The sequence below is a fragment of the Entelurus aequoreus genome, linkage group LG12 (genome assembly GCF_033978785.1).
Source record: "Entelurus aequoreus isolate RoL-2023_Sb linkage group LG12, RoL_Eaeq_v1.1, whole genome shotgun sequence".
Classification (NCBI taxonomy): Eukaryota; Metazoa; Chordata; class Actinopteri; order Syngnathiformes; family Syngnathidae; genus Entelurus; species Entelurus aequoreus.
The window spans coordinates 12425204-12439106 of NC_084742.1; the positions used below are offsets into that span (position 1 = coordinate 12425204).

General features: G+C 37.5%; 1 protein-coding gene across 1 annotated transcript in view; it reads right to left on the reverse strand.

Annotated features, from left to right (window-relative positions):
* The window catches only part of cd36 (CD36 molecule (thrombospondin receptor)), a 32213-nt gene extending 20819 nt beyond the window's left edge, over positions 1 to 11394 (reverse strand). Inside the window, exons 1-4 of the mRNA XM_062064746.1 lie at positions 11062 to 11394; positions 10721 to 10881; positions 5648 to 5792; positions 1371 to 1526 (exon numbers count right to left, since the gene is read on the reverse strand). Of these exons, the coding sequence (XP_061920730.1) occupies positions 1371 to 1526; positions 5648 to 5792; positions 10721 to 10881; positions 11062 to 11187 (588 nt within the window). The 5' untranslated portion in view covers positions 11188 to 11394. The remainder of the gene's footprint in view (positions 1 to 1370; positions 1527 to 5647; positions 5793 to 10720; positions 10882 to 11061) is intronic.
* Positions 11395 to 13903: the final 2509 nt, after the last annotated feature.

A 13903-nucleotide genomic window follows, 5' to 3' on the forward strand; every position in this document is an offset into this window, starting at 1 on the left:
CACTTTAGCAAACCTTTCCACCTCAACTCCCTTACCTTCTGGTTTACAAGATTTACTTCATCTTCAACACCTGCCTCGTCAATAACACATCTCCACATTGGCCTTCCACGTTGTGAGTGACGTCAAAAGACGAGGAGCGAGACGTACCAGTAGCGGCGCTCCACTTAATGCTAACAATCCAAAAAATGTTTCCAAAGTGCTGCACAACAATATTAAAAACAATATTCAAATATTATCCTTAGCTACACCAATGACTGAATAAAAACAAAAAATAAATAAATATAAAACCAATATGAAAATAAATATGATTAACAACGATTTTAAAAGGTAAAACCAATTAAACAATTTAACACAGAGGACAACAGAGGACCACACAACTCACTTATTGTTAAAAGCCAAAGAATAAAAGTTGGTCTTAAGACGAGACTTAAAACACTCCACTGTGGGAGCACTTTGAACATGGAGGGGCGGAGTGTTCCAGAGCTTAGGGCCGACCACAGCAAGACAGCTATCATTGGCTGTCTGGGCAATGCTAGGCCGAGAGGAACTCTGTCGATGCGCTTCATGTCGGTCATCATCAGCTCCATGACATTGGTGAGCCTTCGACCTGAGCGATGTGGAATGGCAATGCTAATAACACACAATGCTAACAACACGGCAAATGGTTGTAACTGTCCACTTTAACAACTTTGGGCAGAACAATTTACACCCATGGTTTTAGCACGTGGAAGCTCAGTTCTAAATTGGATGTATTTTTATATAGAGGCCGTTTTGTAGTGGCTGGGTGACTTCCATAACAATGACACTTGGAGAATCCTCCGGGCTACCGGTAAGTACTGTAATCTACAGTAAAACCTGCTCAAGGCTACTCTATTGAGTGAAATACGTGTAAAGGCTGTTATTGATTAACTACCATGAATTGATCAACGTGGACCCTGACTTAAACAAGTTGAAAAACGTATTCGGGTGTTATCATTTAGTGGTCAATTGTACGGAATATGTACTGTACTGTGCAATCTACTGATAAAAGTTTCGATCAATCAATTTATGTTTAGAAGGCTTTAAATGTGGTTTTTAAAAAACGTATTTAGAAGGTGTAAACCGTTTTTTATGCTAGCCTCTAGCTATGTAAAAATGTTTAATTTATTAGTAATAATCCTCAAGCCTAAATGAAATAACCACGGGTGGACTGTATTTCCTTATCAGTGACGGAGAAGGAAAGGGCTAGGAATATGTGTGTGATAAACTTCCTTATGAACTTCCCTGTCATTCATTGATTGACATTTGACAGCGCCTGCAGCATCTGATCCCTACTGTAACACATAATGACTAGTAAGACGTGTGTGTGTTGTGATGGTGCGTCGTCTTACAGTGGTAAACAGGCCCACCACTCCTTTAAAAATGGGGTCTCGGTACCCCCACAGCAGCTCTTTGACGGTGCGGCGCTGGAACAAGGAGGACTTAGTGGACTTGATCAAGGTCTCCAGTATGGGGTGCAGCAGTTTGGGAACCAGCTTGTAAGCCCCCTGATTAAAAGAAAAAAAAGACATAAACAGCAAAGTCACATTTCTGCTGATTGAGGAGGAATGGGATGAGATAAAGGTGATAGAGACGGCAGTTTATCAAATTGTATAACCGTTTCCAACTTGATTAGCTTGATAGCATCAGTCTTGGTGATAATTGCTCTTATCTTCGCTGAAGGGTATAATAAAAAAAAAAAACCTGAAATGATTGCTGACCGTGTGAACGCCAACACAGCACTGAGTCACTCAGTGGTAAACAAACAAAAATAGTCCAGCGTTTAAAACATTTTTAACCACAACAAATCCCTTGCAGAATCATTGATTAGCAGGAATAGCTCTGCAGCAGCACTATTCCGCTCAATTCCTCCTGTGGCCACGTTTTTAGAAATACTCTTTTTATTTCGTATATAATGTCCATCCAAACTTCATATATTTAACTCACTAAAACGATAATGTCGTCATAAACATAGTCATATTTTTTTTTTTTTAAAGGCCTGGGGCCGTACTTATCAAGCTTCTTAGAATTACTCCTAAGAAGTCTGCTAAGAGTTGACTTAAGAGTAAATAAATTCTTCGCTGAAAGCTGCACTTAAAAGTTAGTTATCAAGCGTCTTACTCACACTTTCAGCGAAGTGTAGGACTGAATCTTAAGTGTCACACTCAGAGCTGAATTACGACATTACTATGTGCCGTAAACGGAATTTTAGGTGACGTCATTTCTGTGTCCATAGAAATGACCAATCACGGAAGGGAATCCGTTGTCTAAGAATAAAGAAATATCTTGGAAATATTTAAGTGGACAATGGGTGTATATTTTGACAATAAACTACAAAATAATACAAAACAAACTAGTCCCCGCCGGCACTCACGCTACCGCTCCCTCTCTTCTATCGCCCACACACTCACTGACGTCACTCACCTCACGGCCACACACATACGCTACTGTCATAACATTTTCTTTCCAATTCATTAATTAGGCAACTAATTTGAAACTGGTGTGGGTGGCTCTATATATACTAGCCCACTGCAGACACATGCAGAAATCAACAAGGAATCGAAAAGTATTAAATCTGTGACAAAAATAATATCCGCTCTGTCCAAATGATACCGTTTGATCAGCTGCTTGTCATCAAAAAAAAAAAAAAACATTGTTCCGTTCCCTTAACGTTCGCGCACGTCTCTCTCGCCTCAGTGCCATCCCCTGCTGGCAACTCCTAACCACTTAAGACACCTCTGAAGGTCTCTTAAATATCGTGGAGAGTAGGAGTGATTCTTAGACTTAAGAACGTTGATAAAAAGCTTTTATTCTTAAGTTTGAGAGTAGGACTAAATTTCGCAAATTCTCAGGACTTAAGTGTAAAATGGCACTCTAAGAAGCTTGATAAGTACGGCCCCAGGCCAATTTTTGAAAAACCTACAGCCAAACCAAAAACACAAGTCAAAGATTACCTAAATGACAGGAGCTCTCTGCGGTTTCCAAAAACCTACCGCCGGACTGAAAACGGAAGTCAAAGATCCTAATTATATGACAGGAGCGCTCTGGAGTTTTCCAAAACATACTACATGGCCATTTTTGAAATGCAAATCAAAGATCGTTTTTTTGAAAGGAGTGCTGTGCTGTTTTCAAAAACTTCCAGTCGGGCCAAAAACGCAAGTCAAAGATTTTCTAATTGACAAGAGCACTTGCAAGTCAAAGATCCTCTTTATGACAGGAGCACTCTGTTGTTTTGAAAAACCTACCCCCAGGCCAAAAACGCAAGTCAAAGATTTTCTCATTGACAAGAGCACTTGCAAGTCAAAGATTTTCTTTATGACAGGAGTGCTCTGCTGTTTTCAAAAACCTAGTCGGGCCAAAAACGCAAGTCAAAGATTTTCTCATTGACAAAAGCACTTGCAAGTCAAAGATCCTCTTTATGACAGGAGTGCTCTGCTGTTTTCAAAAACCTAGTCGGGCCAAAAACGCAAGTCAAAGATTTTCTCATTGACAAGAGCACTTGCAAGTCAAAGATCCTCTTTATGACAGGAGCGCTCTGCTGTTTTCAAAAACCTACCTCCAGTCCAAAAACGCAAGTCAAAGATTTTCTCATTGACAAGAGCACTTGCAAGTCAAAGGTCCTCTTTATGATAGGAGCGCTCTGCTGTTTTCAAAAACCTACCACCAGGCCAAAACCATAAGTCAAAGATTTTTTAATTGACAAGAGCACTTGCAAGTCTAAGATCCTCTCTGACAGGAGTGCTCTGCTGTTTTCAAAAACCTAGTCGGGCCACAAACGCAAGTCAAAGATTTTCTCATTGACAAGAGCACTTGCAAGTCAAAGATCCTCTTTATGACAGGAGTGCTCTGCTGTTTTAAAAAACCTACCGCCAGGCCAAAAATGCGAGTCAAAAATCCTCTATGTAACAGGAGAGCTTGTAAGTCAAAGATCCTCTATATGTAAAAGGAGTGCTCTGCTGTTTTTAAAAACCTTTGCAAGGCAAAAAATGCAAGTCAAAATCCTCTGTACGATGAATGCACTCTGCTGTTTTTAGGAATGTACTGCTCGGCAAATATGAAAGGAAAATATCCTTTATATGACAGAAGAACTTGCAAGTCAAAGATCCTCTATAGTCTATACAGGTGTTTCTCGACAACATGGCTGGGACCCATTGTTGGGCCGCCAAAAAAATATCTGTTTCTCCATATGGGCACTCAGTTGTAATACACTTTTCCACCAATTGTGGCAGTAATGACAATATCAAACAAACAGAAGAAGTCTGGAGCTAAAGTCATGAAGAAGTTTCATAAGCGCAGAAATTATAATTAAAGTGGTGAATATTTTTATTTGCGCTTTCATTTTACTGACAGTTACTTTAACAAAAATATTGATTTTAATTCAGTTTATTTATTTTAGCATAACATCATTTTATGTGGATGTATTTTTTCAGTTATTTTTGATTCCCTTCTTATGCAGTAATTAAGTTAATCGTTATATTTCTAATCAGCCTGACCAAATCCTAAAGTTTCTATGTGTTAAATAAATAATCTTTGTGATTAACACATGCTTTCGTGTCATTTGACAAGGTCGTAAACTGTAAGTAGGTTAGATATAATTATTGAATATGATTAAAAGCAAGAGTAGGATTACTAATTCAATTTTACTATTTGAGAGAACCTGGTATATATTTATATAAATTTTGTCACAGCCTGGGCGCTCGTTAGTGCGCATTCATGTGTGTGCTGCGCTGAGTGCACCTCCAGGAGCGCGCCAGGCGCGTGTCAGTCCGGCGGCAGCAAGCGACTGCAATCAATCACCAGCAATCAGCGCACCAGTGGCTGATCAGAGGACCTGCCTTCATAAGCCTGTACAACCTGCTATCCCGGGCCAGAACGTAGTCATCTGTTCCAGTACAGTAAGCCGACTAAACAAGCTCTATGCATTCTCTCTCTGTGTTTCTCCACCGTCGTGTTGAATTGTCTCGTGTCCTTCCTTGTCGTCCTCCCTGCAGCCTGCCTTCGTTCCCACGTTACGAGCTGTGTGTCTCGTCTTCCCACGTTCCCTCTGCTTCCCTGGCTGCCTCTAGGATTTCGACCTCCCGCCTGGACACGGACCTTCGACGCCTCGCTACCGCCCCCGACTTCCTGCCTGCTCACGGATCTACGAGCCTGCTCTGCCCCTATTGGACTTCCGCCTCTCTCGCTCAACACTCAAGGTAACACTCAGCAGTTAATTTCCACACATAGTCACACACCATACACTCTTGGGTTTAGTCACACTCCATTCCCTTGGTTATTAATATTACTATTTGTTATTTATATATATATATATATATATAGTGTATGTATATAAATAAGTAAAGTTTAAACGACGTCCCTCCCTGTCTGTGCCATCTCCTCCAACTGTACACGTAACAAATGTATTTATATTAATATTTTTGGCCACTGTAACATTACACACAGTTTGAATAGTAACACTGTGTTTTAATATTTAATCAAGCGATTATATGGCGTACCACTAGATGGTGCCCGCGTGCCACAGTTTGAGAATCACTGCTCTTGAGGCAGTAGTGTGTTGTGGGAGCTGAGGGATCAGGCTAATTGCTGGCTGCTGGTTGATCAGCACACAGCCAGGCTGACACTCACTTACAGCCACAGCCAAGTTGAGCGAGGTGATGTTGTCTTCCTCCGATCCCACGGACAACGCAGGTGCAAACATGGCCTCCTGAGGCAGCTTGTAGGAGACGGTGTGATTGGGGTTCAACGTGATGTTGGCTTTGGGTAAATATCCTACCCTGAGAGAAGGAAAGAAAAAAATTTTTAATTGCGATGTTTTATCTTCATTTGTTTCAGACATGCTTGACAAAAGTTATAGAAAGAACGTCGCTAGTTTACTTTCTAAATACGTCCGAAAAGGATTAGGAAGAAGCAGAGCTTATTTAATCCTCTCCATGGTTTAGCAATAATTTGCAATACTGTGCTCACTCCCAGTGTAACATGTTACCATTTTAAAGTAAACGTACGGCCGGATCAGGCCCGCGAAAAGCTTTTATTTGGCTCGCGGGATGAGTTAGCTAAGTACAAAAATGAGCCGAAATGTTTTAATAAAAGAAACTGCTGTTCTTAATGTGTCCACTGGATGTCGCAATAGCAATTCTTTGTAGATGATCCTACATATGTTAAAAAAAATACAAATAAATCAACCACATGATGTTAGTGCACCAGTTGAGGAAAATGAGCAGACTACATAAATAACATCCTTTAATTTGATTTTGATATTATTTTTTCATCTTGATAGATTGAAATTTAACACCAATGTGTTGACTGATGAACATCATCACATAATTTATTCAGAAAGTATAAATAACGACAAATAAAGATAGAATACTATTAACCGCAACGTGTAAGTATAACAAAAAAAACAACAACAACATTACGAATTGTACATTTTCAGAATGTGCTCGTTCTATTTTTAATCAAAGAAAACAATCTGAAGTTGTCTTTATTTTTAAGTTATCGTGCCGTGATTTTACCAGTTCGGCCCGATAGTAGTAGGAGTAGATTTTTCACCCCCGATTTAAAATTAGTTTGACACCCCTGCAATAGACAAAGAAAAGAGTAATATACACATAATAATAGATGAATAAATAGATGGCTTATTCAGTCATGAATGAAATAAAATCAGACACTGCGGCTTCTAATGGATAACGATAAAAGAAATACAGAAAAAATATACCAGACACCGTGGCATTCATTGGATTATAATAAATTGAGTGAAATCAGGATGAATAATATAATATACTGTGGTATTCATTACATACTAAACTAATTAAATCTGAATAAATTATATTAGACATTGTGACTTATATTAGATAATAATGAAATAATTCAGGCAAAATGACATCATACACCGTGGCTTCTATTAAATAACAATGAAATAATTCTGGACAAATTACAGTATGCCAGACACTCGCATTCATTAAATGATATCAGACACTTTGGCCTTCATTAGATATCAATAAATGAATGAATTCAGGATAAATGACATCAGACACTCTGGCCTCTATTAGACAATAATGAATACATTCAGAATACATGTTATTGGATATTGTGACATCCATTAGATAGTAAAGTAAGTTAATTCGGGGACAGCATGGTGCGGTTGGAAGAGTGGCCGTCCCAGCAACCTGAGGGTTCCTGGTTCAATCCCCACCTACTACCAACCTTGTCACGTCCGTTGTGTCCTTGTCACCCTTGCTCCTGATAGGCCGTGGTTAGGGCCTTGCATGGCAGCTCCCGCCATCAGTGTGTGAATGTGTGTGTGAATGGGTGAATGTGGAAATAGTGTCAAAGCGCTTTGAGTACCTTGAAGGTAGAAAAGCGCTATACAAGAATAACCCATGTACCATTTAATTCTGGTTAAATGATATCAGACACTGTGGCATTCAGTATATTATAAAATGAACAAATTCCGTCTAATTTATATCAGACACTATGACCTTTATAAGATCGTAATGAAAGAAATTGGGACACATGATATCAAATTGTGTAGCAGTGAATATAAATTATTGAATAATTTCAGGATAAATGGTATTACACACTGCAGCTTCTGTTAGATAACAATGAAATAATTCAGGGTAAATGATATCAGACACTGTAACTTCTATTGCATAACAATTAAAGCTTTCTGGACAAATTACGGTATGTCAGACACTCACATTCATTAGATGACAGCAAACAAATGCACATATATCAGACACTGTGGCCTTCATTGGATATCAATAAATGAATGAATTTGGGATAAATGATATCAAGACACTGTGGTCTTCATTAGAAATCACTAAATGAATCAATTCAGGATAAATGATATCCGACAATGTGGCCTTAATTAGTTATCAATAAATGAATGAATTCGGAATAAATGATATCAGACACCTTGGCCTTCATTAGATATCAATGAATGAATTTGGGATAAATTATATCAGACACCTAGGCCTTCATTAGATATCAATAAATAAATACATTTACAACAAATGATATAAGACACTTTGGCCTTCATTAGAAACCCCTAAATGAAAGAATTCAGATAAATGATATCAGACACCTAGGCCTTCATTAGATATCAATAAATAAATACATTTACAACAAATGATATAAGACACGTTGGCCTTCATTAGAAACCCCTAAATGAAAGAATTCAGATAAATGATATCTGACACTGTGGCCTTCATTAGATATCAAAAAATGAATGAATTTGGGATAAATTAGATCAGACACTGTGGTCTTCATTAGAAATCACTAAATTAATCAATTCAGGATAAATTATATCCGACAATGTGGCCTTTATTAGTTATCAATAAATGAATGAATTCAGAATAAATGATATCAGACACCTTGGCCTTCATTAGATATCAATAAATGAATAAATTTAGGATGATGATATCAGACACTGCGGCCTTCATTAGATATCAATGGATGAATTCGGGATAAATGATATCAGACACCTTGGCCTTCATTAGATATCAATGAATGACTACATTTCCGACAAATGATATCAGACACTTTGGCCTTCATTAGAAATCACTAAGTGAATAAATTCAGGATAATTATATCAGACACTGTGGCCTTCCTTAGATATCAATGAATGAATTCGGGATAAATGATATCAGACACCTAGGCCTTCATTAGATATCAATAAATGAATGAATTCAGATAAATGATATCTGACACTGTGGCCTTAATTAGTTAATAATAAGTGAATTGATTTGTGATAAATGATATTAGACACCTAGGCCTTCATTAGATATCAATAAATGAATACATTTACAACAAATGATATAAGACACTTTGGCCTTTATTAGAAACCCCTAAATGAATGAATTCAGATAAATGATATCTGACACGGTGGCCTTCATTAGATATCAAAAAATGAATGAATTTGGGATAAATTATATCAGACACTGTGGTCTTCATTAGAAATCACTAAATTAATCAATTCAGGATAAATTATATCCGACAATGTGGCCTTAATTAGTTATCAATAAATGAATGAATTCGGAATAAATGATATCAGACACCTTGGCCTTCATTAGATATCAATAAATGAATAAATTTAGGATGATGATATCAGACACTGTGGCCTTCATTAGATATCAATGGATGAATTTGGGATAAATGATATCAGACACCTTGGCCTTCATTAGATATCAATGAATGAATACATTTCCGACAAATGATATCAGACACTTTGGCCTTCATTAGAAATCACTAAATGAATAAATTCAGGATAATTATATCAGACACTGTGGCCTTCCTTAGATATCAATGAATGAATTCAGGATAAATGATATCAGACACCTAGGGCTTCATTAGATATCAATAAATGAATGAATTCAGATAAATGATATCTGACACTGTGGCCTTAATTAGTTAATAATAAGTGAATTAATTTGTGATAAATGATTTTAGACACCTAGGCCTTCATTAGATATCAATAAATGAATACATTTACAACAAATGATATAAGACACTTTGGCCTTTATTAGAAACCCCTAAATGAATGAATTCAGATAAATGATATCTGACACTGGTCTTCATTAGAAATCACTAAATTAATCAATTCAGGATAAATTATATCCGACAATGTGGCCTTAATTAGTTATCAATAAATGAATGAATTCGGATTAAATGATATCAGACACCTTGGCCTTCATTAGATATCAATAAATTAATAAATTTAGGACAAATGATATCAGACACTTTGGCCTTCATTAGAAATCACTAAATGAATAAAATCAGGATAATGATATCAGACACTGTGGCCTTCATTAGATATCAATGGATGAATTTGGGATAAATGATATCAGACACCTTGGCCTTTATTAAATATCAACGAATGAATACATTTCCGACAAATGGTATCAGACACTTTGGCCTTCATTAGAAACCACTAAATGAATTAATTCAGGATACTGATATCAGGCACTGCGGCCTTTCTTTGAAATAAATGAATGAATTCAGGATAAATGATATCAGACACCTAGGCCTTCATTAGATATCAATAAATGAATACATTTACAACAAATCATATAAGACACTTTGGCCTTCATTAGAAACCCCTAAATGAATGAATTCAGGATAATGATATCAGACACTGTGGCCTTCGTTAGATATCAATGGATGAATTCGGGATAAATGATATCAGACACCTTGGCCTTCATTAGATATCAATAAATGAATACATTTACAACAAATTATATAAGACACTTTGGCCTTCATTGGAAACCCCTAAATGAATGAATTCAGATAAATGATATCTGACACTGTGGCCTTAATTACTGTAGTTATCAATAAATGAATGAATTTGGGATGAATAATATCAGATACCTAGGCCTTCAATAAATGAATACATTTAGGACAAATGATATAAGACACTTTGGCCTTCTTTAGATATCAATAAATGAATACATTTAGGACAAATGGTATAAGACACTTTGGCCTTCATTAGAAACCACTAAATGACTGACGTCAGGATAAGTGATATCTGACACTGTGGCCTTCATTAGAAATCAATAAATGAAAGAATTCAGGATAAATGATATCAGACACTGTTTTTCTCAGCATTCTTCTGCCATGTACCCTGACAACACCATGCCAGTACTGTTTCTTAAAGGTGACCCTATCATGATGAAGAAAGGTGTGTTGTACAGTATGTACAGCTTACATGTAGGTATAAGGTCCCTTCTCCACCAGCGCTGGACGGGCACCCTGCTCCACCACCTCCTGGGGGTTTTGCACCTCAAAGAACCAGAACTGCCTGTACAAGGGTGCCGGCGATGACGCCCAGTTTTCGTACGCCGGCGTGCCGGGCTCAATGACAGCCTCCTAAACGCCACAGAGACTATTTTTAACATGAATCAATGCTGCCAGCATCCCCGCTGATGCATGAAACTGCAGATGGCGGCAACATTTGCTTTTTGAGCACATGCTTGAAGACAACTTGTCCTCCAGATGGCATCAATAAACCGCCGCCGGTTTCCCACCTTGATCCCCAAAGCGCCGTACCTTCTTGACGGTCTTCTCGATGATGTTGTTCCCCACCGGGATCAGGATGCCTCCCAACAGGGCCACCGCAGCCCCAATGACGGCGCCGGCGATCAGCCCGCACCTGGCGTTACAGCAGGACTCCATGGCAGCGGGTGTGTGCCTGCCTCCGTCTGCCTGACTCTGTCTCCGGGTTGGCTGTCACCGGGGCGTGTAGCTGCAGAGAGCGAGCGCGGACAGAGCCTGCAGCATCAGCAGTGTGCACGGGGCCAGGTGCAGGTGTGAACCTTATACCTGTCATTGAAGGGTCAACGTTCAGGCGCCCTTATCAGCGATAAACGGTTGAAAGGTTGATGGAGGAGTTGCACCAACGGCTTTCCTCCAAACACTTTGCACTGCCAATTAAATGTGCTTATCTATTGCATATTATATGGAAGCATTATTGTCCTATTAGCCTAATAGCATAATGCTACCCCTTACTCCCTTAGGACACATTTTATTTTGCTGTCATCGCTAAGAAAAATATATATATTTTGGTGTCTGGATTGTGGCTTGAAGACGCACGCAGCACATTTACAGAATTGGACAATCTTGCAGGACGTTACAGTTGCCACTTGGGGGCAGTGTCAATCACCTTTCTGCATGTATGATGGACTCTGTGTATGCATGGTGTTATTTTCTTTAGTGAATGATGTGTTATTACTAGGGCTACCAAATTTAACGCATTAACTCATGTAATTATTCACCCAAAAAAATCGCATTATTCAAGTAGAAACACAGAATAATCATGCGATTTTAGGTGGCCAAACCTGGTTGAATGGTTTATTTTGACGTTGCGCTGCCATTTAAAATGACATCTTAAATGTCATTTTTAACAAATCAATGATTTGACAACGCTAATTATTGCATGTTCTTTGTTATCTTCTTTGCTTGTTAGAAATGCTGACATTTAACACAGAAAGTGAACAAACAGTAGTATATAGTTTATCCCACCTTTGTTTGGACATCTTGCGCAAAAAAAAAAAAACGTTTGGTGTACTTTCTTTCTTTCATGTTTATTTCGAATATGTAGACAAAACAAAAACAAACAAATTTTGCAAAAAAACAACAAAAAAGCCATTCAAGAATGAATAACAAAAACAATAATAATAGTAATAATAATAGTAATAATAAAAAGCAAAAAGAAACAAGAAATTAAAATAAACATTAATGTAAACATATCCGAAAAGGAGTGAGAAGAAGTAAAAACGTATGTACTCCCACCCCTCTTATTACTTACTGTATGTTTAATAATAGTATATAAAAATGTTATGTTATATAAATACATATACATATATAAGTATGTACACTACCGTTCAAAAGTTTGGGGTCACATTGAAATGTCCTTATTTTTGAAGAAAAAGCACTGTACTTTTCAATGAAGATAACTTTAAACTAGTCTTAACTTTAAAGAATACATTGCTAATGTGGTAAATGACTATTCTAGCTGCAAATGTCTGGTTTTTGGTGCAATATCTCCGTAGGTGTATAGAGGCTCGTTTCCAGCAACTATCACTCCAGTGTTCTAATGGTACAATGTGTTTGCTCATTGGCTCAGAAGGCTAATTGATGATTAGAAAACCCTTGTGCAATCATGTTCACACATCTGAAAACAGTTTAGCTCGTTACAGAAGCTACAAAACTGACCTTCCTTTGAGCAGATTGACTTTCTGGAGCATCACATTTGTGGGGTCAATTAAACGCTCAAAAGGGCCAGAAAAAGACAACTTTCATCTGAAACTCGACAGTCTATTCTTGTTCTTAGAAATAAAGGCTATTCCACAAAAATGTTTGGTGACCCCAAACTTTTGAACGGTAGTGTACATATATATATATATATATATATCTACAACATACATTTAACAAGTAACTATGAATGTGACTGTAATGTGGTGTACTTTCATGTAACTTTATTGAGCATGCGCCAAATAAACTTCACCACTTTGTTGTGCATGTTTAATTATGTAATTAGAGACTTCCTTATGTGTTTTTTATGTCATGGAAACTTAAATAGAACGTGCTTTGATGGCTCTAACTGCAGGACAGAAAGAGAACTGCAGCTATGAATCCAGCAGAGGGCGCCACTTCACGAGTTAATTCACTCAACCTTTTTCAGCAGGAAGATGCTGTGACATTATGTCAGTGCTTTTACTGCATTTACTTTTTAACTTTTGTATCTTTACCTACAAGACTGTTCGAAAGTTCTCCAAAACAGCAGAGTTACATGGAAAAATAACTTAAGTGCGGAAAGTCCTTTCAATACAGTGTAAAAAAAAACCAACCAACAACTTGCAGCTCAGCCGCCAAAATGTTACTGTAAAATGTATGCTGCCTTTTATGCAGAATTACTGTAAATCAAAATACGGTATGTTATTTTTGTGGTAAAATTCTGACTGAGTTTTCAGTATTTTGCCATAAAATGTTCTAACCTTTACAGAAGGGGTGCCCAAACTACGGCCCGCGGGCCGGATCCGGCCCCCCAGCATCCAAAATCCGGCCCACGGGAAGTCCCAAGTTAGAAAAAAAAGGTGTTTTTTTTTTGTTTTTTTTTTTAATTTATTTATTTATTTATTTTTTAAAATGTATTTTATCTTTCCTTTCTAATCCATTTTATACCGCTTGTTACTCTCGGTGTCTCCTAGCCGCTCAGGCAAGTCATATTGTCTAAAAATGAATTTTCCCATCGATAACGTGACAATGTTAAATGTTGATGAACATTAATGTTAATTGATGTTAAATGACCAAACGGATTAACTCGCTGGAATATAAAGACAATGTGTATATATATATATATATATATATATATATATATATATATATATAT